Source organism: Dicentrarchus labrax, unplaced genomic scaffold, assembly GCF_905237075.1.
Source record: "Dicentrarchus labrax unplaced genomic scaffold, dlabrax2021, whole genome shotgun sequence".
Taxonomy (NCBI): domain Eukaryota; kingdom Metazoa; phylum Chordata; class Actinopteri; family Moronidae; genus Dicentrarchus; species Dicentrarchus labrax.
The window spans coordinates 16,306,220-16,332,032 of NW_026136723.1; the positions used below are offsets into that span (position 1 = coordinate 16,306,220).

Genomic DNA, 25,813 nt, shown 5'->3' on the forward strand with positions numbered 1-25,813 from the left:
TATATTTAACAACTTTTCATAAGCTAATAAGATAATTCGAAACAATAATGATGATGATAATGTCCTATTTGTAACCCAAACATATGACATAACCAAAACTTTAATGAGACTTCCTTAACTTTGGTTGGGAAAACCTATGAAAACCTATGCAATGGCAACAGTGTTAGGAAATTAACATATCTTTGGCATTTTGTGCTATGACTTTTTGTTATATATTGACTAACATATATATATGTCTATGTTGTGATGCAAATGTTTCGTCATGCTCTAGTAATTACAATCAAGAACACAGCTGTTTTGGTTCATCAGAAATAATGTAAATGAACACAGAAGTTCGACACATTTACATTTAATTAGTTTTAATGAAAAGCGAACAGCAGTGTACAGGAATGCGGTTCCATTTGATTTAATGCAAATATACAATGCAAACAGACCTACAAAGCCCCAAAAGTACTTTATCTATACACATCAAACCACTAAGGAGTTCTATATACACATACACGTTAGTTAGATACAAACACAAGAGTTAAAAAAAAGTTTAACAGGGCTGCCAAACAACACTGTGTCTCCTCAAAACAGGAATACCTGTACAGTGTGCATCATCAGCACATGCAAATGACAGAGTAGGTCATGCAAGAGGTGAAAAATCAATACAGAAAGTTACACAATAAAAAATATTGTTCATGTTAAATACATCATTAAAGTTATATGTTTGTGTCGGACTATTTTGGCTTCCAGTGCATGTTAATTTCTTCTGCCTGTGTCGCTTAGTTGAGCCAGAATGTTTCACAATCAACTTAAATAATAAAGTCTTTGTAAATTTCCAAACAGCCTTAATTTTTTTTCCTCAACACCAGCGGCCACCTCAAAGCAACCCTGTTATCTACACCAAGCTTATAAACGTATAATTTCCTGCAAGTCTGGTGTTCATCAATTCAGAAATTCTGAAACCTGGATCAGCTTAAAGCGGTCGGAAATTTAAATCCTTCGACTTCAGTTCACATTTGGTTTAATGGGAGAAATAAATACAGCACTAAATCTTCACTTCACATTAATGACCAGATGACAGGAAATTAGAGAGGACAGTAAAGGAAAAAAAAGGAAGAATCTAAAAAGGGACATCTGAGAAACAATTTCAGAACAAAAATGTCTTCCTTTTGCAAAGATATTCCGTAAGAATATATAGTTTATAAATATTAATTTATGTTCATGTATACATCCAACACTGAGCTTCATTCTGTTGCCATTAAAAGATTTTAGTTACTATACTGGGTAAGCAAAGTTCTGATATCAGAGCACATTTTTCCCAAAAAGCAACACATCCATATGAATCACTCCAGCATGCCTTTCGGGGGGGGGGAACTGGCATCATATACAGTAATACACGTAACTATTTACAGCTGTGAGAAGCAAGCTAAATGCATTCCTCTGGTAGTCCTAAAGAATCATGTCTTTAGTTGTGTTTCCAATGTTGCCATGCAGAGTTACTTTACACCAGCAGGCTGAAGGAGAATGGTTAGTTTGGGGAAAAAGATAGATTGAAGGTGGTGGGTATTTCTAGCATTATTTTCTTCTCTTTAGGCAAAGCTGGTTTGCATCAATATTAAGCGCTACCGATACCTTCCCCGCTCTTTTTCCTGTTTGATCTCTGCAGCGAGGCGAGGCTGAGTGCCAAGCACCCACAGGATGACATGTTGTATGCTGTGCATGCCGAGCCAAAGTGGAAGTTGGGCGGTAGGTAACGTAGACATAAAGTAGGACAGTTACAGCAAGCAGAGTGGTCAAAATTGAGGAAAAGACAGATCATTACATTCTGTCATTAATGGCAAGATTTGTTAAATAAATGTCTCTCAGCTGCATTTTATGACAGGCTGCATCTCCTCCACAACTACCTGTTTTTTAAAAAACAACAGTGTGTGTGATAAGGGAGGAAACGATGAGTATCGTGTGAAAAAGGTGAAGAAAAAATTAAAAAAGGAGTTAAGAGAGAAAAGGGCATGTTAGCAACATTTCACAATAAAGGGAGGCATTCTCTATCTCTCTCCTGTTCTCTTTAAGTGCAGCCTCATTCACGGGAGCGACCCACGATGGCCAGGATGTAGAGGAAGATGTTGATGATGTCAGTGTAGAGGTTGAGGGCAGCAAAAATATACTCCTCTGGACTCAGAGCCAGCTTCTTGTTGCCTAAGAGAAGCTGAGTGTCCACAGCCAAAAACTGCAGAGAAGAAACAACATTAGTCATCTAAAGAAAATTCTGCACTATTATAGATGACATAAGAAATATTTGATCAGGTATGGTTTCAGATGGTACAGTAACATCCACCAAATATAACCGTATACTGTCATAATCAAAAGACACAATACATATAGACATGTCTTAAATACTTTTAAGCAGCAGGATATTCATTATACATCTTACTAACTAACTAACTTAGTAAAATTCTTCCTCATAATATTATAAACCACTTCTCAGTGTTCTGGCTCCTGATTAACCTGCACAATTATGCATCTATTGACTTCCTGGATAATATTTTATCATCTCAGAGGAACCTGAAGCAACACCAATGCAGGTCTGTTTCCAATCTCATTGCCACTCAAGCTTTGACACAATATGGATGCCACAAAGGATAGCGTTGGTAACACCATCTGTTCATGTCTTCTTGGCTTTTCCTTTCACTCTTAACACTCAAGTCTATCTGCTCGTTCCATTATGCCCATATTCCTTTAGCATGAATATAATAAAGGCCAATCAGGCCTTTTGTTCTGTATCAAAAGCATCCTATTGCATCTTTGTCCATCTGATTGAATTTCACTTTAGCATAGATCTGTCTACGTCTTCTGTTGGCCCATGACACTTCTTTTACCCTCTATATAATAAAATGTTCACAGCATTTTAACAGCTGTTTTGGTTTATTTTGACTCTCATGATGCATGGTCAAATATTCAATATTAATAATAAAGTTAGAGTCCCAGTTTCCTCTAGCCAAGCATGAATCTTTTTCCTACCCAGTTTGGGCTTTACTCTTTAACATTCTGCAGATGTAATTATCCCTTATTGAGCAGAATAAATTCACTGGAAGGTGGAAAACCATCTGTATGCCAACGGTGATGACTGTCTCGTAACTGTATCCAGACGACTGGACGCCATTACCGCATAAATATCAAATTACCCAACTGGATAGTTAACTCACAGGTTTGACCTTTGATTAAATGAACTGCCTTCGCTCAAATAATGGCATCCAAAGAATCATTACTGACGCACCAAATCTTCTTTTTCAACATTACAGCAATAACTGAATACAAGCCAACAGCCAATGAAATTGGCCATTCTCAGGTACATTCAATACATACACACTCATCTCATACAATATGAGTGTGAAACTTACGCAGGTGAAGAGCAGGGCCCCCAGAGAGGCATAGACAATGTGCAGGATCCTGTGGCGGATGAAGATGCAGAGGATGGAGAAGAGCAGCAGCACAATCAGGCACACAAACAGCACGCCCCGACAGGAAGTGAAGTCATACTTGCTCTGTGGTGAAGGAGAAGGAAAAGATATTGGGAAAAATATGAGAAATTTGATTCAAACGCAGCCATGAGGCACAGAAAGCTTGTTTTTTATTTGGGTTTGATTTTAAACACACCTTTCATAAAATGTTTTATGGTCTATGGACATAAAAGGGATACTGTGTTAAAGCATTTTCAAATGTTTTTTACTGTTGTTACTGTGAATAAAACACGCTCACTGTATTTAATAATAGACAGATAGTCTCCAGGTTAACAAGCAGCTATGATTGTAAGATACTGATATTCCTGTCCAAGAGTGTGCCTTCAGTGGGCAGTGTGTAGGATTGACTAGTTGCACACTTCACTGTGAAACAAAATAATCAGAGGAAACTTCTCACTTTTGCTCCCCTAACAACTCATTTAACAAAGAACCAGAGGACTGATGTTTGCCTGTGTGTGTGTGTGTGTGTGTGTGTGTGTGTGTCTCATTTAAATGCATTCATTCAAGCAGCTGACCTGTAGTGAGAAGAGGACGACGGTGAAGCAGACCACTGCAGTGATGCCCACAGCCATGATGACAGTCTCTGTGTCATAGAAGCTGGCGATCATGCCCACCATGTAGGAGAGGCTCAGGGTCAGGATGGACTGATGGACACAGAAAACACAGCCAAATTAACACACTTTACATGTTAGGCAACAATTTCAAAGAACCCTTTTAAAGGAAAACCTTTTCAGCTGTTCAACATAAGTTCCTATGGTGATGTACCCAGTAACGAGTAAACCACCGTCGTAGAAATTAAAAACCCAGGACCTGAAGTTACCCCGGTAATCCCAAATCCTACTTTGTAGTACAGGCTCCAGGTCAACCAAAGTGATCCATATCCATATCCATATCCATCCATATCTGCAAGCTAACAGCTGCAGGTGTTATCTTGCCTGTAAATGTTTTGATCTGTTTTTTTTTGAAAAAAAAAAAAAAAAAAAAACCAAATTGAATCACCCTACAGTATAGGCCTTTTACAGCAGACGTTTGGACTTGTAGGAAAAGAACAGGTGTTAATAATAACATTAACAATGACTCTGCTCTATTCATTGCTCCAGTGAGTCATTAGCGTGTGACAGCGAGCCAGCATACACAGTACTGGCACCCTGAAAGTGAAGCAGCTAAATTAAATTGAGTCACCACTGTATTCATTATTTACACCTGTGCTTTTCCTAACGTGACATGTCACAATGACTGCTGTGAAAAAAGCCTAAAAAAAGCCTTACATTTGCACTGTGTTTAAATCTACTTATCTGTGCCAATGGGCCAGTGCAGGTAAAATTATCCAGAAAGTACAGGTTACTAAATTAATGCAATGTCAATATATGCTGCAGCTGATTCACAATAAAAACTTCCAGCTTCACTCCTGGCTTCATGCCTTACATCAAGGATGCAGTAACAGGCCGATGAGGGCCATGATGGTGGAGAGATTTGTCTCAAAAAAACAATCTCAAGTGTACCATCTACACGGTCTTTATTATAGATCAGTGTTTCTCAACTGATCAGAACTGGAAATACTGTATATGAAAAATAGGGTTACACCGATTGAGAAATTCTACGTAACTGAAAGCTGATGTGGTTGTTGATATTGTTTTTATATTAATCATTTGACCTTTTGTGCAAATTATTATTCATTATGTAAACAGACTTTTACAACGGGTAATCCATACTTTTCTACAATTTGGTATTAAAGGAGAGGCTCTCACCAGTGCAACCAAGTTCCAGGGGTGCTTGCGGCGGAAGTCTCCACAGCAGCTGAGGGTGATCAGAGCTACGAAGAAGACCGCATAGGACACGTAGTATGTCCATGGATTACGTCGCACAAATAACTTGGCATCATCGACAAAGGTGAAGACGGCAACAAAGGAGAAAGTGACCAGCAGCTGCACTGTGAGGACAAGGAAGACCTGGCGGGAAATAAGAATAAAGTAATTTTTAGGTGAGGTGACGTTTTGGTGGTATTTTACATTAACTCACACACACGGACCCATTGAATCTATCTGAAACAGTAAAGGGCGTACTTTTCTTATAAAAGCTTGTCGGATGCTCTTGTCCTCAAAACCAGAGTTGGTGAACTCCTCATTGTCGTAGTAAGATGGAGGTCCGTCACCATGGTAACCAGGGCTGCCAGCAGGTCCTGCTGAACAACAATAACAAGTTGACAATTAGGGTAAGATAACTAAAAACTAGGCTAAACAGATGGACACGTGTCTGTGGTATTTTGAGCACATCCTGATTGTAGTATTGATCATCTCATTGATTGCCCAGCCGGCTGCGTTAAGTCTGGCCTAAAGTGGAGCCAGTGATGTGTTTGGTTGCTGGATAAAAATGTGGTCACAAAGTTCTTCTAGTATTCACAAGAATTTAATGTGTAAATCCATTTACAGAGAAAATTCTTTCCAAACTGGCAAATTTCACATGGAAAACTGAGACAGCTCCATATATGAAGGAAAGTGGAAACGTTTTGGAACAGTAATAAATGAACACGACTTTAGCTGAGCTGCACATGGTTCTTGTCAAAGTGAGAATGGAGCATAAACAGAGTCCAATGACATGACTTGCTTACTTGCTGTGGTTTATCGCCTCTGTGACACATATCTAATAAAGAATAAGGCGGCATAGAAAGGGAAAGGTCTATTCATGAATGCCTCAATCTTAAGTTTAAACCACTCACCGCTGGGGTCGCCTGGAAAGCCTGGCTGTGCGTGTCCTTGCTGATAAGGCCCCTGAGGGTAGGGTGCCTGTGGGTAGGGCATCTGAGGGTAAGGCATCTGAGGGTAGGGACCAGGGGCAAAACCTGGGCCTGCCTGGGGGAAGCCTGGCTGTCCGTAGCCGGCTGCTGGTGGGTAGGGTCCCCCTGGGGCTTGGCTGTAGTTGGGAGGGGGCATGCCGAAACCTGGCTGAGGGGGCCCATAGACGTTGTTATGCAGTGGGTTGGTCTCACCCATAATAGGGAATCCACTCTTGTCCTGGGACATGGTGTGGGGCTAGGCTCACTCTGCTGCTAGACAACTATGAGAAGAAGAGAAGTAGAATTAGGACATTTGTATCCTGGACAAACATACATTAAACTACAGCAAAAAGAAAAAATTCAACATCTTTATTACATCTCAAAAGTCCCAAAAGGAAGCAGGCAAAATGTAATGACGGTACACTATCTAGGCCAAACTGGCAAAGACACAAATGCTGCATCTGCCTGATTAAAAAGGTGACAGGCAATCAAACAATGCAGCAGGAGGAGAGTACAGAGGTATAGAGCAGAGCTACAGCTCTTTGCTTTTCTGTTTCACAAACCAAAACCAGCTATTATTTTATTCTGTTTTACTTTCCTTTTTTTGGTTGATTGTGATTCTGCTATGTTATTACTTTTATTCATGCTGAAACAATAAAATCTAATTTGATTGGTCTTCATGGGGTTGATGGGAAAAAGAACAGACGTTGATGCTGAATTTTACAGGGCTTAGAGGGCCTTTGGGAGAGAAAAGGCAGTTTTGGAAAAGTAGGCTGTGGGGGATCATGGGGAAAAGAGAGGAGCCATCACAGGCTCTTTTTGACTGTTGCAACATCTGCAGTAGTGGAGAGTACAGGCCTAGGAAGAGACCAGGGCGGTGGTCAGGGGATGAAGAGAACCTGGCAGTAATAAAAGCCTTTAAAGCCTTTCAGGCAGAAATGGATCAGAGAGATATACAACCACAGCGTCAGAGAGAAGAATACAGTGAAACATCAAAATATCAAACATGAATACGTGATACACATAAAATGTTAAAAGTAATGCAAGGCTGTTTCTGCTGCTGAAGCAGAGAGGACAGGAAAGGAGATAAGTTATGAGTCCGGTAGTGGGAAAGAGCATGTGATCTAATGTCAGAAAATAGGTCACAGGTCAGAGTCACCATAAACATCAGATTAGACACTTGCATCACACTGCTTTCCGAAGAACACTTAGGGGAGGGGAAAAGGGGAAGCAAAGAGACACAAGGGGCACGACACTAAATGTGTCATTGGCAGCAACCGCAGTTCCTAGAAAGATCTGACAGCACAAAAAAAATACAGATAATAATAATAATAATAGTGTAATACTTTGCCTTGACACTGTGAATTTAATATGTCATTTAGACAGACAGTAAACCACCTCAGCCAAATGATGTTACCAATTTGACTTGAATTTGTGTCACTTCGGGCTGCAACTGCTCATAATTGTTTTTTTTTTATTAATCTGCTGATTGTCTTCACAATGCCTCTACAGGGATGGGAACTGAGCTCTGGTTCCAGTTGACAACTCAGGAAGTCATTTTGAAATGATTTTGTCATTCTGAAACTTTTCCAGTAGAAAGGTTCAACCAGAGATCTACTGGATCCTTTGTACTGCAGTGAGAACAAAGCAAATAAATGGTGAATGGACTGTATTTATATAGTGCCTTTGTAGTCTTCCAACCACTCACCATGCTTTACACTACATGTCACATTCACTCATTTTCATACGGAGATAACATTGACGGTCTGCCAACTGCTCATCAGAAACAGAAACTAAGGGCATTTACACACTTTCGCACACCGATGCACAGCGTCAGAAGCAATTTGGGGTTCAGTATTGAGGATACTTTCGACATGCAGCAGGAGGAGCCGAGGATTGAATAACCAAACTTCTGAGTGGCGGCCACAGCCACCCAAAGGATTCTTGTGAATGTACAATGGAAACGTAGTAATCACAAGCTACATTCATACCAACATAAAACTGACAAACCCACAGGCTAGCTTTAAGGACTTGGCCAAGAGAGAACGTGAAGCAGGGCTGGATGGTGAGGAGACGACTAACACTGTCCACCCAAGTTCCCACAGTGTTACCATGGACGCATGTGGTGCCTTGGTAACCACATGTATTATTAATCTGCTTTGCTTCAGGAGGAGACCTGACATATTGACCACTACCGCAGTGTCCCTTCCCCCACCAGGCTCCTGCTACAACCCTGGGCAACAAGTTTCTGTGCCATTTACATTTCAATCTATAATGCTAATGAAGCATATACACGCGTCACACAGAGCTGCACACTGGAAAACAGAAATCATGCGGCTAGTGAGGTCAGATTTACAAGGTTGATTAGTGATGAGTTCAAATGTGCTTTTGCAGATTTCATATAAAGACCTACCGTCCCCGGAAGGAAACTTCTGCTGAGCAGCATGGGAGCCAAAGCCATTCCCCTAATTGCTGACTTCAAAAGAAGAGTCTGAGTAGACAGCAGACTGACTTCACAGTGGTGCATTGGGCCTGCGCTGTTTAAACTACAGCTACTGTATTTAAACAGTAAAGCTGTGTATACAGTGCATACATATGCAAACGCAAGTAAACACACTCTCAGTACTTCTATTGCTCCTTCTTTCAAACACACACAACCCATAAAAGAAATGCAAAGAAAGATTATCCATTCAGTAGCGGTTTATACAGCTAAAAGTGAATTAACAGTGCGCGTTACGCAACACTGCTCCATTTCACCACACACATTCAGACTCCAGTGTGTGTCCTCATGATCCCTGTCAGTCCATCACTAGGGCAGTGCAGTGAGACTGCAGACGAACATGACGAGTGCTGGCTCTGCTTCACACTGACAGTCTCCATTAAGATCATAACAGATTACAATCCCTATCTGAGGAGCCAAATCCCTCCTGGCTCTCTGGACAACAATGGTTGTGTAAGGGGGGCGGGCATGCAGTACACTGAGTAAAGCAGTTTTGCTGAATTATTGGAAAATCCATTTATCTGATAATAAAATGTTTGCACTGTAGTTAATATTGGTTTTACATTCAAGGATCACTCTCTTGATCTGAACTGACAAACTCAATAATTCTGTAACACAACAAAAGGTTTTGTTTGGTTGCGTCACACAAGACAGAACATCTGTCGACTGAACGAACCCACGGGTGCTCAACTGATCATGTGACACACACAGTCAAAGCATGTGATCCACTCCCTAACTAATGTCCACGTAACACATTTAAATTTATAACCCAGGAAAGTATTTGTCATAGGGGCTGGGGAATAACAAGATCAAATATGAGATATCAGCCTATTATTATTCATTTTAATCCCATTTATACTTTGTAAAGGTCTTTAAAATGTCAGGAAAAAAGGGATTCCCTTGAGCTTAAAGTGAAGTCATCCAATAGCTCATTTTGTCCAACCAACAGTCCTAATTCGAAAATATTCAGTTTTACACACACAACAAAGAAAAGCCTCACAATTGAGAGGATGTATTTTGGCATTTTGCTTTAAAAAATTACCTAATTAATGATCAAAATAAGAGTTATTTTTCTGTTGATTGTTTCAGCTCTGCTGTGTCACACTGTTATGTAACGCATGTGGGCAAACTCTTAAAAAAAACTCATTTTGTTAATTTATATTTACAGCTTGTTCTGAATCATTAGTTAGGACAACATACATTTGTCTGATAACATAATACGATTAAATCATCAAAGTATGATTTACACAATAACTGAATTATCCACCAGTCTTCATTCATATTTCCAAATTGTAACAAAAGCTGTAGAAGATCTTGCAAGTCATGTTTAACAGAAGTGACTTCTCTGTTCTAACGGACAGTGTTGTTTAGTGTTGAGTTAATCAGGACTGGTCTGTTTGTACCGTTTTATCTGTGTATGATGGATTACCTCCATAATAACACACCATCCAGTGAAGCGAATGGGACATTAATGTCAAAAAATGTGCATGAAGTCACAACCGCTAGACCTTCTCTAACCTTCTAACAAATGTATGTGTCTTAAGACGTATGAACAAAAAGTAACCACCGACAAAAAGTACTTTATTTTATATATATAAAAACTGTAAAAAGGAAAAAAAACACAAACACACACACACACACACACACACACACACACACACACGAAGAGAACAAACACTGCCAATCACTCATCGAGTGCACAAGGGCAATGCCACAACCACAAAAGTTTCACTTCCATGTCTGAGAAGTTGTGAAATTGAATACAGTCAATATTGTTTTTGGTTTTGTGAGTCAGTTTTAAAGCACTGTTTCGGCAGCTTTATAAGCTTTACGTGGGAGATTTCAAATCCTCTTAGGAGAGACGCCCCAATGCTGTGGATAAAGACCAGGGCCACTATGCCTGGATTCTGCTGATAGCTATCGCTACTGGAATTAGGTTACAGGGGGGGATTCAGTGGGATAGCCAGAGAGCCACGTTAACACAATTAGGCTAACACAATAACCTCAACAACCCCATATACAACATGCTATGTGCATGCCTGAGCAACACCAGGACACACAGAGACAAAACAGGAAAAGTCACACAAAGCAGTGGGGCCTATACAGAGGTCAGTGTGTTAAAATGTGGCACCAAGTTAAAAATGAGAAGTTGTTCTTTTTGATGAAGGACGACTGAGAGCGGAAAAAAAAGTAGAGAATACTACTCATTTTAAAGATTAATTTGACTACTCCTGAACAATAATTTCTTACAGCTACAGACAAACACCTTTGACTTCACTGAGTGATATCATCAAAAAGAAAAAGCTGTTTCACAGTCACAGGATGACTAACTAACTGTGTGGAAGCAGTGTTGCAACCTGTGGGCTGTTTCACACACTGACTGCAATAAACCACAGAACCCGCTGAAGTTTAATCAAATTCCTCAAAGCACTCGGTGCACATTTTGAGTCTAATCATGAAATTGTCCCTTGGATCTCCATGTAGATAAATCCTACACTTTGTCACTGTCAGCCCATCTCCCAGCTGATGCAGCAGTCTGGCAAGATATTGCCACCGTGACACACCGTGTCAGCAGCGACTCTGGCTATGTCACACCTGCAGGTACCTCGCCTTGTGACAGATGGCTGCACTTTAGGTAGGTTAGCATAGTATAGCCACATACTGCTAACACCAAAATAAATCTCAGTTTCCTTTAACAACAGGACAGATATTTTATTTCATAAAATAACGTTTTTTATATATTATTATATATTTTTGTGCCAAATGTATCTTTCTCAATAGAATTTAAGGAAAGTTTATAGTTTTAATACTACTAATACTATAAAGTTTCTCATTATAACATTTCATACATTATTATAAGGAGAATATTTTATATAACAAAATTAATTTTAATGTATCTTGATGCAAGAAGATTTTGTTTTTCGTCATGGTACAGCTAAAGCTCTAACAAAGCACAGCTAATTTATCACTAGCTTCAGAGTTGAAATAAACTATTCGCTCCTTACAAAGTATGAACAGCTGCTAATTACAGGAAGCAGCGTTGGACAGATGAATCAGCTTTATTGAGCCTACTGATCCTTAAAAATCCAAATCTCACCAAACAGAAGTCAAGTGTAAGGAAATTAGACAGTAGAAACATCCACTAACTTCACTTATTCTCTTCGTCTTGTGCTTCCACTGAATGAGTATCCACAAGAAATAATAAATGAAAACGTGTCAAATCCCTCGCCCTCCCCCACAGTTATGTACAGGAAGTCAACTTGAAACTGTATTATGACAAAGAGCAAACTAATGTGCTCTGCATTGACATCATGTATGTCCTGGTAACAAGGTCAGGGAAGAAAAAAGAGGCTGTTTGAGGAGCTGATGAATGTCATGCTCATGTATATTCCTTTAGCGATAGTCAACACAGGACGGGACTGTAAATGGAGAACTTCAACCAATAAGACTGTAAACCCATAAACCCATAGGCGAGTTGATAAGGACAACATAGGATCCAGACTGTAAAGAGCAAAGAACAATAACAGACATAGCCTACATTTGGAGGTGTGTGTGGATTATTCACGGAGAAGGCCTTGTGCGGAGATAGCAACAACACATACATACAGGATGTGGGTAACTACAGGTAAAAGCCCCAAACTGAGGTACAATGATTTGTTACTGGTTTAACAAAAAACCAACAGGTTGGTCAATTACCAGTTTAAAAATGTACAAGGGCCTAATAAATGTAGGGATACAACTAATGATTGAATTGTATCTATATCATACACTTCTAACAATAGGTAAGTGAAATGACAAAGACCTGCTAGAGATTAGTTTGCTTCCCTATTATACAGTTTTAAGTTGACATGTGCGTAACTAGCTCTTGGTTTGGGATCATCATCACATCTAGATTACAAATACTTTTTAGAAAAATAAAACACCTCCTGTTTGAATACAGTATGAAACATAAATTGTTGTAATCAAAATGTATCACATTATTGATATTAAGGAAATAGTCAGAAATGTCTAGAGCTGCCACTAACAATTATTCTCATTATTAACTAATAATTTTCCAGATGAACTGATGTCATAATATAGTGAAAACTGCTTGTCACTATCTTCTTAAGCCTAAGGTGACATCATTAAATGTCTTGTTTTGGCCAACCAACAGTCCAAAACTTTATATATTAAGTGTATTATTATAGAAATTAGTAGTAGTAGTAGTAAATCATTGCACTTGAGAAGCTGGAGCCACTGAATAGTTGGCATTTTTGCTTGAACATTTTCTAAAATGATAAATCCGTTATCGAAATAGTTTATGATTTCAGATAGCTAGAAATATAAAATGATGCCAATATCTGCTTAAATTTTAATGTATGTAGCTGTAAGAAGATTTAGTTTTTCGTCATGGTACAGCTAAAGCTCTAATAAAGCACACCTAATTTATACTTAAATTACTACTTAAAACAGCAATCTGGTTAAAAAAAGGATGGTAAGAGATCTATTTGTGTGGAAGGGATGCACGACTGGTGGTAAGAGATCTATTTGTGTGGAAGGGATGCACGACTGGAAACCAAAACAGAAACCATGAGCCTGGTTTTAATGGTGCACCTGCAGCGGGGCGACTCTCCATCTAGGCCTCAGCAGCGCAGATAAATGCGACACTGCGATGATCCGCTAACGTTACATCTACTCACACATATCAGCCCCCAAGGCCAGCAGGACCGCCAGTGCAGGGAAATATTGATAATGTGTCAGTGATTATTCTGCGATAGATATCCGTCAGCTAGCTTCACTCGCCACCATGAACCTTTTAAATAAATTATTGTTTTAGGACGATGAGCACACGCAGCGCCCCCCCACCCCTTAACAGTGCTGAGCTGTCAGCTACTTCTAGCCACGTTGTGCTCCCTCTATCTATAAAGATATATATATATATATATATATATATTTACACATGTATTTATATAGTTATATGCAAATAATAGTAATATTAAATGTGTTATTAAACTGCCGCTTTCTGTCTTTACAGCCGTTAGTGGCAGTTGGCTACAGGCTGGATGCTGACCGCGTTTAGCCGACGTTGTGTCTGCTGCTAGCCGCACAAACAGCATATTTAATGAAGATAATTAAATATATAATAACAAAGCCCACCCGCGTCTAACATACCCTCAGTAAAACTGTAGCAGCCTTACCTTTAATGTGTTTATTTGAGAGTACATGGACTGGGCCTCCTCCTCCTCCAAGCTCCGGACTCGGACTGAACAACTGGGTCGCGAGAGAGGGGGAGGCTGCTGACGACGCCACACGACGTGGTCACGTGGTGTGTGGGAATCTCCGGCTGTTATACAAAACGACCCATAATGACGCAGTGTTTTCGGTAACGTCGTTAGGGTCCAATACTGCACCGGGAACAGTTCTGCACGGTGCTTAACAAAAGTACTGTATTTAAATACAACTTTGAGGTTCTTAAGTTACTTTATATATGTGTACTACAGCTTACATTTTAGATTCAAATAAACAAAATGTAACAATAAAATAGTTTTATTTTTGTGAGGTAAAAATGCTCTTTAATCGTGTAAAAAGTAGTTATTTTTCATGATCTGAGCATGGCAGGCTGAGGGACACTGCGTGGGAAGTCAGTCGTTTAAGGGAACTTGGGATCTGAGTAATGTTTTCCATCCAACATTAAGTTTCAGTTTTGGCCTTCCAAGGGGAAAATGTTTACAGAAGAGAGAGGTTTAGAGAAAAGTTTGTGTGGCAAAACTGCTTTCTTGTGTCTGACATCATTAATCATCTCAGGACCCCTCTGGTTTATCTTGTGACTCACTGGAGGGGGTCACTGGAATAACAGTATATGAAGTATATAAACTGGCTCCCCATACTAACTAACTGCATCACTATTAACAATATAAAAATGTAATATATATTATTATATATATATATATATAGGGTCCATTTGTCTGCACAACAAACTCACTCATGTTAGTACTTCTGTACTAATACTTTTAACTTACTAATACCTTTAATAGATTTTATGAAGGATTTGAGAACTTCAACTTCGGTTTATTATCAAACTTTATGGTGCTTTTCTGCCACAGTCATCTGTGTTTGTTAAACATTACAAACTGGGTTGAAGAAACACTTATATTTGTCATTTCTGTACACATTAGATAATAACGTTTAATTACTGTTGAAAAAAAAAAAACATGAAAAATAATTCCTTGTTGCATACAATACATTTCTAAAACTATTTGCATATTTTACAGTTCTGCTGTGTTCATCTGAAACCAACTGGCTTAATGTACATAAACCATTAAGCTTAGAGGCCTTTAGCTACATAAGTTAACATGAAAACCGTCTGTTTTACCCCTACAGTCGGCAAGAAGCCCCTCTTTGCCCAGTTGGTAATTCAGCCTTGTGAGAAATGCTGCTGAGTGAAACTTGCTGAAGAAACTACACACACATACATATTTTCATGAATTGCTGGTACAATTTCATAACTGTAATATGAACTGGATTTTTACAAATATGTAGTCATTGTCACAGACAATGGGTACAATCTACACAGTATACAAGAGGTGTTTGACCTAACAGTTTTTTTTGGGAATTTATCTTCCAGTTTGCCACGTGCCTAAACATCCTAGTACAAGACAAACTTTGTTGTGTGTTGAAACACGTGTGCCACACTGTGCCCTTGTGTAACCGCTGATAAGACAGCAGTTACTGGTTGTAAGGGCGGCTTCGGAGCAGATTGTCCAGATCAGTCTTGTTGATAGTACCATAGGCCTGAGAATAGCTTCCCAGTTTGGCTCGAGGGTCGCCCGCAGCTGCCACATTACAGTTGCTCTGAAATACTTTCTTGCTGAACCGCGGCGGTGGCCGAGCCTCACAAACCTGAGAATTTGAACGCTGGTTCTGCATGGGAGGAAAAAGAAAGTAATTCCATCTATATCTTAGTAAAGCCACCAAGATTTAAAATATTAATATATTATATAATATAATATATAATATTTTCATGCCTTCTATATTTAAACTAATATTTCATCAAGCATGTCATGGACTGACCAGGCGTGCAGATGTGACATATAGCCCAGAGGGCAGGGGTGGCTCGTCTTTGCGAACCAGCGGGTTGTTCTGGGTTTGGTTTATGGTCAAGGAGAAGGAACGGTTATGAGTCACAGGGGCTGAGCGACCACGCTGGAGAATCTGGTCCATGGACTAGAGAGGGTAGAGATTAGAAACAAATCAAAATACTGGGTGTGAGTAGCCAGAAATGAAAGGAAACAAGATAGGGTCACAGCAAGAGAAAACTGGATGGTCTGTTGCTTACGTGAGCATTGGTGCCCTCTGTTGGTGATGTTGTTGCATTTCCATTACTGGCATGTTCCACTGGTCTCTTGCCTGCTGCAGGCTGAGGAGGACCAGCTGGACTCCGAACAAAACCATCTGAATGAAGAAAGGGAGAGTGTGTATATATACTGTATTTTTGAGAGATATATGTAAAATATATGCAGCTGTATTGTTTAGATTTCACTGTGAATGCCGACTGATACCAAAACGTACTTTTTTTTGATTACTTACTTTACTAATGTTTTACACCAAACTTAAAATGTCTTAAGACAGGCAAACCTTACAATCTATAACAGACTTAAATCAGGAGCTATCATGTTTAGATAACAAACCTATTTTGATCAGTACCAAAAAGGTACAAAGGTCTGACACCCATCCCTGTGTTGAACCTGTACAGATAAATTCAAACATACTTGGGGCATGTGTGATGGGGTTATATGTGAGTTTTCCCAAGCTAGGGCTGGCTGTTGGACTCGTCTTCTCCACAGCTAGCGGGGTTGATGCACACACGGGCACAACAGGTTTGGTGACGCCTGTGTGTGAAGGTACGTGGTTTGTCTCATCAGTCTTTTCATGTTGTGTTTTCCCCTCATGTTTATCATCCACACTGCCATTTGCTGCCACTGGGCCTTTCTCTACTTTATCCTTTACACTGGGCTTCTCACTGCCTTCTCCCTTTGGCTGGATCAGCCTTAGCATCCCCTGATTAGTTCTCCGCTCCAGCATCATCTGCAGGTAAAGAAGAGGAAAATCAGGTTTAATCAGTGTAATCAGATAAAAAAAGAAGTAATATTCAATTGGTCTGCTGTGTAAAAATAAAATTCTGTGTTGTCTTTTAAACATTTATGACTCATTTTGTACCTCGTAAAGTTTGTTGCGGTACTGAACCACAGATAATTGTACATCATCATCCACTGGCAGAACTACATCATAGTTAAGAGCTGGTTCCTTGGCTGGACTATGAAACCTCCAGGGACAGAAAATGGACAGATGGTAATGGATAAATGATAGAACTTAATGGGAATAACAGAGACATAAAAGTTAACAGCTCTAATCTTGCTCTAGCACGGGCAGCATTGCATACAGAAGAAATGATTGGTTCTAGCTGTTGAACTAAGTAAACAAAAGAGCAGAGAATAATAAAAGACATCTCTACAGTACTTTTCATTAATCAGTCTGAACTATTGATCCGTAATACCTGGATACATATGGGTGTTGGAGGGCTTGCTCAGCAGTCAGCCGCTTGTCAGGGTTGAAAACTAGCAAACTTCTCAACAGGTCCAGAGCATCGGGGGGCACAGAAGGCTGGAGAAGATCCTCCAAAGGAACCTGTGGTCTGGTGAAGGAGGAAAGAAAAGAAGACAGATATTTTCAGTGGTAAAAGTAATAAAATGTTTGTTACAGTACTTAAGTATTTGTACTTAAGTTTTTTATCTTTCTGTCAACTTTCACTTTTACTTCACTACATTTCCTAAATAAAATGTATACTTTTGCTCCCACACACTTCCTGTAAGCATCTTTGTTACTACGAAATAAAACAGTAAGGTCATTTGTAGGCTAAGATAACACACTGCTAGCAAGCAGGTTTGCCGAATCAGTGTGATCCTATCTTTTACGCAAGTTAGATCATTAGTGTATCACGTTACTGGGCGTGTGCAAACAAGCGCTCGGTTAAAGCCACGGTTAAATTTCGATTTCCACTGAAACACAGGCATGTCAGATGGTAGCGTTCATGACTGAAGCAGACTGTTAGTGCTATTAACACACCCAGTGTACTCCCAGTGAACAATGACTCAATCACTTGGCAGACTTCACACAGCTCCCTCTGGAGCCACAAAAGGCTTTATACATATTTTTCACTTATAGTAGTACTCCCAAAGACCCGTAAACAGACTTTGATGTGTAAAATAGGTGGAGTTGCCCTTTAAAAAGTGGAACGTAGGGGGTGTAGAAAGGAGACTTCATTGAAAATATTAGCCCAAATGTGAGTTCTCAATATTCAAGTAGAAAGAGTAAAAGACTAATATAACCGATCCTCTTAAAGTACACACATACAGTATATTTGCCATTAATATTTGCCTGTGCAAAGATCAGAAATACAGCAAGGTAGTAAGTTCGCTCAGACAGTTTGACCTCCCTGTTCACTCAAACATCTCCATTCTCTGCAACACACTATATTCAACAAAGTGGTCTTTTTAAACGGTCATTGCTCAGGTTATGATTTTGCTTTGTCACTGCTGTGTCATTGCATCTCTGCAATAATCTCTGAGCATGTATTCAGCCCCACCTCCACCTGTAACCTCTGATAATGATCCTCCCAGTGGAGGGGAAGAAATTTGTTTTCGTCACTCCATAAACTCCCTCTGTGCCAGGATCGACAAGGTCAGACAGAGGCCAAGCATTAACTGTGCACACTCTGTATTCACATATAAATAAATTAGAATTCACATTGACATATACAAAAATAGCCTCTCCAGTGTTAACTGTGTACATTAGGATTTTCACTATTCAAATAATATAGAAGAAAATATTTACTTACTTCAGCAACATCCTCTGAATGACAGAGGATCCATATTCAGACTTGATTGCAATAATATCTGAAAATTAAATTGCATTAATTAATTCATAGTAATGGACATTGACAATGATGTCCATTACCAAAAATAAAGTGTGAAGGGTTTATGTGAGTTTAAATCTGGAGTTCCTTCCTCACCTTCTGGGCTGGGGTGTGGTATGGCACTCATTATCTTCTCTATTTGGTTGATGGTGGAGGTCCCGGGGAACAGGGCTTTCCCCAGCAGCATCTCTCCCAGGATACAGCCAAGGCTCCACATGTCCACACCTTTAGTGTACCTTTGGAGAAGATGAACTGCTTTTACAGTCTGGTACACTCATAACAAAGAAGTATTCTGTCCCTAAAATTAAAATGCCATCTTCACCATTGTTAAAGTCCCCTCCAGTCAAAAATATATTTTTATATTTCTTGCGTCTAGCAGGATCATTTTAGAAATTTAAAAAAATGGAATATTCACATATTCTGTAATTTTTTATGAGGTAGAAGGAGTAGATACCTTTTTCATAATTTTAATATGGGAATTATACCCTTTTTTTGCAGGAAAAACATATCAGCAGCATATTATTGTTCCAAGCAGACTATTTGTACAGCAGAAGATGTGGTGCAGAGACAGATGCTCATCACAGTTGATACCTCGTGGATCCCAGCAGGATCTCGGGAGCTCGGTACCACCGCGTCGCCACGTACTCCGTCAGCGCTGGATTCCCACTGTCCTCTTGGATCTGGTTGAGTGATCTGGCCAAGCCGAAATCACACAGCTTGACTACACAGTCAGTGTCCAACAGCACGTTGGACGGCTGTGGGAAACAAGGCAAGAGAAACATTCTTCACATGCACAACAATAGTTTGATTTTCACTTATCTACAGAGAGGTCAGCACAGAGGTATAAAAACAGAAAGGGATGAAATTCTAGTCTCTAGTGTCAGAGACCATTTTGTGTTGCCATGTCAGCAGATGTCCTGCAGACTTGTGCAAATGTCACAGAATATTTTCAGTTTTCTGGACATAATGACTGAGATCTTTAGCTGTACAAATATTTTGATAATCAACCAATCGTTAAAGTTATGTTTTATTTTCTGTGTTTCATATCAGTGTGGACTGAACATCTTTGGGTTTTGGACTGTTGGTTGTACAAAACAAACAATCTGAAGACCTCAACTTGGACTTGAGAAAAGATGACTTGCATTTTTCACTATTTTCAGACATTTCATTAACTAAATGATTAATTGATTAATCAAGAACTTCACATTCATACAAAATGCCAAAGTTACACTGACAAACATTTACTAGCACCACAAAACAACATTAATAAAGGGAATCATTAATGTGTGTATACAGTATGCAGCTATATCTTTTAATCAATATAAGGGCACATTTTGTTACTGTGATATGTTTAAATACATGTCATATTACCATTAATACAAATAAATTCACAACTAATGCTTAATATTCTGCCGTACCTTTTGGTCCCTGTGGATAACATTTCCTGAGTGCAGGTATTTGATGGCTTTGAGAAGCTGGTACATCACATAACGTTTGTGGATGTCCTTCAGTAGAGTGCCTTTCTTTATCACTGCATGGAGGTCAGTGTCTGGTACAAAGAAGAAAGTACAGTGTTACTACAGTAACATCTACCAATGATTGGATTATAAATTATCCTTAGTTATACTCAAGATTATTCTCCACCATGATTTTGGCACCAAACCACTGATCACATCCTCCTCTATAATCATACACAATTATTTCAACCACGTGAGAAAAGAGAGAAACAGTGGAGGTTTGTGCTGGGATGCTGGTGTACAGTCATGGATTAGACTGCAGAGAAAGGGGGGAGGCCAATCTGTGGACTCAGCAGTAAGACACTGCAGCCAACCAAGGGAAGCAGAAGCCCTTCTATACACACAGTCACACCTCGGCTTTTTCAGTGCCAAGTTAAACAGCTAAGAACAACTGTAGCCTTTACTCTTCCCCATGTGTCACAACTGACTGAGGATTATTAGTTGAAGCTATGTTCATGTGCAGCATTATGACCATACATAAACTTCCAACACTCACCCATATATTCAAAGATGAGATAAATGTCTTTATCATTTTGCGCTCTGATGACATTTAGAAGTTTGACGATGTTGGCATGATCTCCAAACTCCTGCACACAGAAGAGAGATTTTTGTTTAGTAACAGAAAGCACACAAACACAGAAAGCCCACTCTGGCTACTGTCTGACCCCGTAATCACTGGTAGATATTGGGTCAACGTTGTGTAAACAACAGTTTCAACACAGGTAACATAATGGTCACTGTATGTATGAAAACAGCTGATTAGGGTGGCCAGTGGTATAACTGAAGGTCACATGAATGCAGGTCAGTAAAAAAACAGTGAAACAGGAATATGTTAAACAGGGATATTAAACACATTGTTTTCAATGTGTTCCTGTGTGTTTAACAGCTGCCTGCACACCACATTTCCTTCAGGATTATTATGAAGTTCAAGTTGAATGAAAACAATATCTAAAAGACAAACTGATATTTTAACACCGATGCACTACAGAGTCCTTTAAACATTTAGAAAAAGCACCAGAAACATGTAGGTACGACTGCAGACTGCGTGTATCCTCTGCAATACTTGTGTATTCTTAGTGGACATAATTTACAGAGATTTCACATTTAGGCTGTGCAGTTTTTTACCATGTTGTACCAGCAGTGGTCTGCCTGTGAGACGATGGACAATGTCATAGCTCAGTGGCTTTCACACTGTAACCTTAACAGCTGCAATATCGGTTTAAAAACCTTTCAAGCGTGTTTCCATGAAGCAATTAAATATGACGAAACAGTACTGTGCCAGAGTAGGAAGGGCATGGTGCAGCGACTGTAACAGTATCACAGGAGCAGACTTTTAATCAATACAGCAAATTACCTGTGAAAATCTTTTTGAAAAGCAATATAAAAGGGAAATACATAGATAATAAGGAATGTATGGAGCTCATTCACTGACTCACTGGCACGATCACTGTATATTTAATGAACGGTTCAAGTGCCCCTAATATTCTGTACATGTAACACAATCAGAAAGAGACTGGACAAAGAGAGAAAGAGAGTGGGGCTGAGGTTATAAATCTTTCAGTCTGTGGGACTTAAACTAAGAGAATGATAGTGTGACAGTGAGTTGACCTTTATTTAACTTAAATACAGTCATTATTGTTACCTGGAGGAACATGATTTCCCTGAATGTCCGCTGCAAAAAGAAAGAAAATTACCATTAGGATATGTACTCTACAGTCATAAAGTAGGCACACACCAGCCTCTGGTGCTATTTAATCATTAGCCAAACTCATCTTTTCATTGAAACAGGACAGGAAGGCAATTTTAGGAAGGAGGGGAAAAAACATTTGCTGGATAATTTGGATAATTCATAATCTGTAGTCAAATGCAACCACTCATAGGTCACAATTATGACTTTATGTCATTGTCACTTAGATCAGACACATCAAGCACACACCTGAGCATCTGTCCTGTTCCTGAAGGCATCAAAGATCTTCTTCACGGCCACAATCTCACCTGTCTGTCTGTCAACTGCTTTCCATACAATGCCATAAGCCTGTGGCAGACACAAAGTACTGTTAACACAACATCTGGTCAACTCTTACAGGAGGTGGCTTATATTCAGTCAAATATTAACAGAGTTTTAACTGCAGGACGTCAACGTAAAAAAAAACACTGTGGTCTGGGCCATAGCCAGGAATTTTAAGTCCAAGCTGCTCCTTTATCCCCATCTCCAAAATGTTCTATTTATTTAGATTTTTAATTAATTCAGCATTTGAATGTCCAAGATTTGCTCTACATGATGGTCTTAATTAAAAGACTCTACTCTGTCAGAAATGCTGGAGGTTTTATTTGTTATATGTCTTAATTGTTCTTGGTTAAAATATCAAATTTAAGGCACTTTAACCACACTATAGTTGCTATTAATTATATAATCTAGACTGCCGGTCTGATCACCATATTCCCAGAAGAAAAAGGTAAGGAAATGACCTCTGTGCCCTCAGTTAGCTACAGCTCCAACTATGGTAGAGGGCGAGATAGGGTGCTGATGTAGGCGGTGAAGTGAAGCATAACAGAGGCAGCAATGAGCACACGGTTATTGTATGGGCAGAGACACAGGGAGTATTCCTGTCACTGGAGGCTCAGATTCACACAGCCCGGATTACTCCACGGCCGTCGTCTCTGTCTAAACCCAGACTCCAGAGGAGGAGATAGTGGTGTGCATTTACAGGGGAAAGTTTAAAAACCAAAAAAACTGTTCATTCAGAGCTGTAAAAGCACTTTATGACTCTCTAAAGCCAATTAGCACAGTGCTGCTCACTATTGTTCCCCCGAGGCACCGCTGCCATCCCACCAGTCAACTGTAAACAGGTTGAACAGCTGTGTAACATGAGTCACAGCCGGCCTCAGGTATGACTAGTTAGCCAATATGACGAGAGGACGTGGCAGTTACCACCTGGCCGCTGAGCAGCAATTTGTGAGTCTCTGTGGGCAGTCTATGGAAAGAAACCAGGCTGCTTTTAGTTATGTGGCAACCGTACCACCGGAGAGAAAAACAAAAGGGTTTGGGACTCTAAAGGGAACCAGTGTCCTCACACACATCAGCTGATCTGCAAGGAAAGAGTTTGTCCTGCCAAAGTAAATAAACCCCTTGCTTACAACATTGGTATTCACTGAGGACCTTAAGTCTGGATAATTACAGGAATTTCTCTTAAGGTCAAAGTACAGAGGGGGGCTTAAAGATGGATGTGGTAAACATTAATGTACAGGCACAGAGGAGGTTGGTGTAAGGTGGCTACACACTGAAACTTTTCCAAGAGGCATTCATGTCAAAGGTGCAAAAATGAGTATTTATTTTAAATCCATTAAATAAGATAGAAAAACTCAACTCACCCCTTTTCCAAGCCTCTTCTTGATTACATACTTGAGAGAGATGTGATCCTCCACCTCAGACACGTTTGCTGATTCATATTTTTTGCTCATGTTTCTTTCTGTTTCTTGTGCTCATGCAGAAAGCATCACCATACTTCTTCTTATCCCTCAGCGGGTCTTGAATGTCCGGAGAGCAGGTGTTAAAAACCCGATGAGAGCTGCAGCATGAAGCTGAGTGATAATTAAAAGTTTGATAAAAACAAATACAAGGAAGAAAAAGTCGAACCTTTTCTGTGTCTTATCTGTGCTCCACACATGCGACCCTACAGCCCTCAGACGTCGCGTTGCTTACTGTTCAATTAACGTCGGTAGAGAAGAAGCAGCAGGTCCCTTCTTAAGCTCCATTTAGTGACTGATAAAAAAAATAAAAAAACCCAACTTGTTTAACCAGTAATGTCCGGAATCTGTTGCTGTGAGTTGAGGTGAGAGTTAATTCTCGGTGCACAGAGGTTTTGGATACTCCCACACTGCTGCAGTTTACAGACGAACACTAGAGTTTTGTCATTTTCTTGTCGCCCTGGTAACGAGCACGCCGCTGCCTGCGTCTTAAAGGAGCCGCACACACAAAAAAAAACACGCTTGTCCTGACGCTGTCGTTCATACGGACGCCATTCATGGACATCTGGTGTGTTGTCAAGGAGATTAGTAGTGTAGACGACGACGAGTGGAGGCACACACAGATACAAAAAGGGTTTCTCATCATGGCCTCCGTAGATAAATAAAATAAATGGGTTTTGATGCGGCTCTACCGGTTCTAGTTCTGGGGTCAGTCCTCACAAGGGAGGAGAAAACAAAACCAAAAAAAAAAAAAAAGGTGCGTCAACTGTGGACTCTGATCAACACTGGCTGACCATTAATATTAAATGTATCAGAGAGCAAACAGCAGCAAACGTGAATGATTAACCTGATAAAATACAATTCATAGGCATGTGAGGAAAAAGAAGGGGCAATTAAAAGATTATGGTCAAAATCATTAAAAAGGAATTTATACAAATGTGACGTTCAGAGCAGTAAACAGTAAAGCTGGTGGACTTTAGGTATCAACCAGGGAAGGTCTAATTAAAGGTTTCACTCAGTTGCATTGTAGGGAATGTAGGAGCCAGTGTTTTTGGACTTCGATCCACACTTGGGTATAAAGCTCCGAATATTTTTCTCTCTCTTGCAAGCCCCCTTCTTACAATTTCCCTCTAAATATCCTATTTGAAAGGGAATCACCTCTAAAGTAATTAGAACTGGTCCTGTGTTTATTACATAATATTGGGGGGCCTTAATCCTGGGGCACTGTGCAAAATTTAAAGATCTTTATTGTTTTTGTTTGTTATGCTCATATGCTGCATATCCCCCAATAGAAGTGAATCAAATTATAACACACAAAAATCCTTAGTTAGTATCAGGGTGGGATATTGAACCCACAACCAGTACACAAACGTCAGTACCCTTTGAGATTGTCTGTAGCATTAGAGTATCAAAAAGTTTAAAGAATCATAAATTGGAATTGAATTCAGGATCAGATCTTTGACCAGATATTGCCTCATTTAAATCACTTTTCTTGCTTTAGACTGTATTTTATTTACACAAAGTTCTTTTCACTCTGATGTATTGAGCTGTTTTTCCTAAAAAATAAGAGCTCAATGGTAAGAACATGTGTGTATTCCTCAAACTAATGTACTGAATAAGATATAATTTTGGTATAGTGTCTTGTATCTGCACTGAAGACTTTAAAATGATACACAGCTCTAGTTATTCCTGCATTGGAGTTTCGTGTTGAAATCTGAGTCCCTGGACATATAATAAAGCTGACATATATAATCTGCTGTGTGCACTACACTTGATGTGAATTTGAAGCCATTTTTGCACTTAAGCTGATCTGGCTATGAATCATTAAGCTGTTACTGTAGCAAGTAAACAATTCAGCAGGAAAAATAAAACAATATCACAAGTCAAATGCACATAAAAGGCAATCAGAGCAATACAATTATGTTTTTTATAAAGAAAAGGGAATAAGAATTCTCTAAAATTCTTTGAAATGGTGCAGCAAGTAGCCTTTTGACTGTTCAAATTTCTTTAAAGCTGCCCCCATTATTATATTTCTTCTTAACATCACGTCACAAGTTTTATCGTTTCGTACAAAACAAAATACACAAGACAATGAAG

General features: G+C 39.5%; 2 protein-coding genes across 3 annotated transcripts; both read right to left on the reverse strand.

Annotated features, from left to right (window-relative positions):
• Window positions 1–342: 342 nt before the first annotated feature.
• Window positions 343–14,070, reverse strand: grinaa (glutamate receptor, ionotropic, N-methyl D-aspartate-associated protein 1a (glutamate binding)). Of its 2 annotated transcripts, none has more exons than XM_051390293.1 (7): window positions 13,957–14,070; window positions 6,223–6,560; window positions 5,570–5,685; window positions 5,255–5,455; window positions 4,022–4,150; window positions 3,387–3,530; window positions 343–2,215 (listed from the first exon to the last, which is right to left on the reverse strand). In XM_051390293.1, the coding sequence occupies exons 2-7, from the start codon at window positions 6,524–6,526 to the stop codon at window positions 2,066–2,068; spliced, it is 1,044 nt and encodes a 347-aa protein (XP_051246253.1). In that variant the 5' UTR covers window positions 6,527–6,560; window positions 13,957–14,070; the 3' UTR covers window positions 343–2,065. The 2 variants fall into 2 exon arrangements, with proteins under 2 accessions (XP_051246253.1, XP_051246252.1); XM_051390292.1 differs by having other exon boundaries at window positions 5,570–5,688.
• Window positions 14,071–14,806: 736 nt separating this feature from the next.
• Window positions 14,807–24,165, reverse strand: mapk15 (mitogen-activated protein kinase 15). Its single transcript, XM_051390430.1, has 14 exons — window positions 23,621–24,165; window positions 22,185–22,283; window positions 21,891–21,920; window positions 20,745–20,835; window positions 20,150–20,280; window positions 19,323–19,486; window positions 18,828–18,967; window positions 18,654–18,711; window positions 17,313–17,450; window positions 16,976–17,081; window positions 16,528–16,843; window positions 16,095–16,210; window positions 15,830–15,982; window positions 14,807–15,679 (listed from the first exon to the last, which is right to left on the reverse strand). Exons 1-14 carry the CDS (start codon window positions 23,708–23,710, stop codon window positions 15,485–15,487), a joined length of 1,827 nt encoding a protein of 608 aa, XP_051246390.1. The 5' UTR covers window positions 23,711–24,165; the 3' UTR covers window positions 14,807–15,484.
• Window positions 24,166–25,813: the final 1,648 nt, after the last annotated feature.

Excerpts from the sequence above, each read along its gene's own strand:
- mapk15 (XM_051390430.1), bottom strand. The coding sequence starts at position 23,710 with ATGAGCAAAAAATATGAATCAGCAAACGTGTCTGAGGTGGAGGATCAC. Across the intron at positions 17,451-18,653 it reads ATTCAGAGGATGTTGCTGAA|ACCACAGGTTCCTTTGGAGG; the intron begins GTAAGTAAATAT and ends CTCCTTCACCAG. Across the intron at positions 16,211-16,527 it reads CCCCATCACACATGCCCCAA|ATGGTTTTGTTCGGAGTCCA; the intron begins GTATGTTTGAAT and ends TTCTTCATTCAG.
- grinaa (XM_051390292.1), bottom strand. The coding sequence starts at position 6,526 with ATGTCCCAGGACAAGAGTGGATTCCCTATTATGGGTGAGACCAACCCA. Across the intron at positions 3,531-4,021 it reads TCGTCCTCTTCTCACTACAG|AGCAAGTATGACTTCACTTC; the intron begins GTCAGCTGCTTG and ends CCTTCACCACAG. Across the intron at positions 2,216-3,386 it reads GGGCCCTGCTCTTCACCTGC|TTTTTGGCTGTGGACACTCA; the intron begins GTAAGTTTCACA and ends TCTTCTCTGCAG.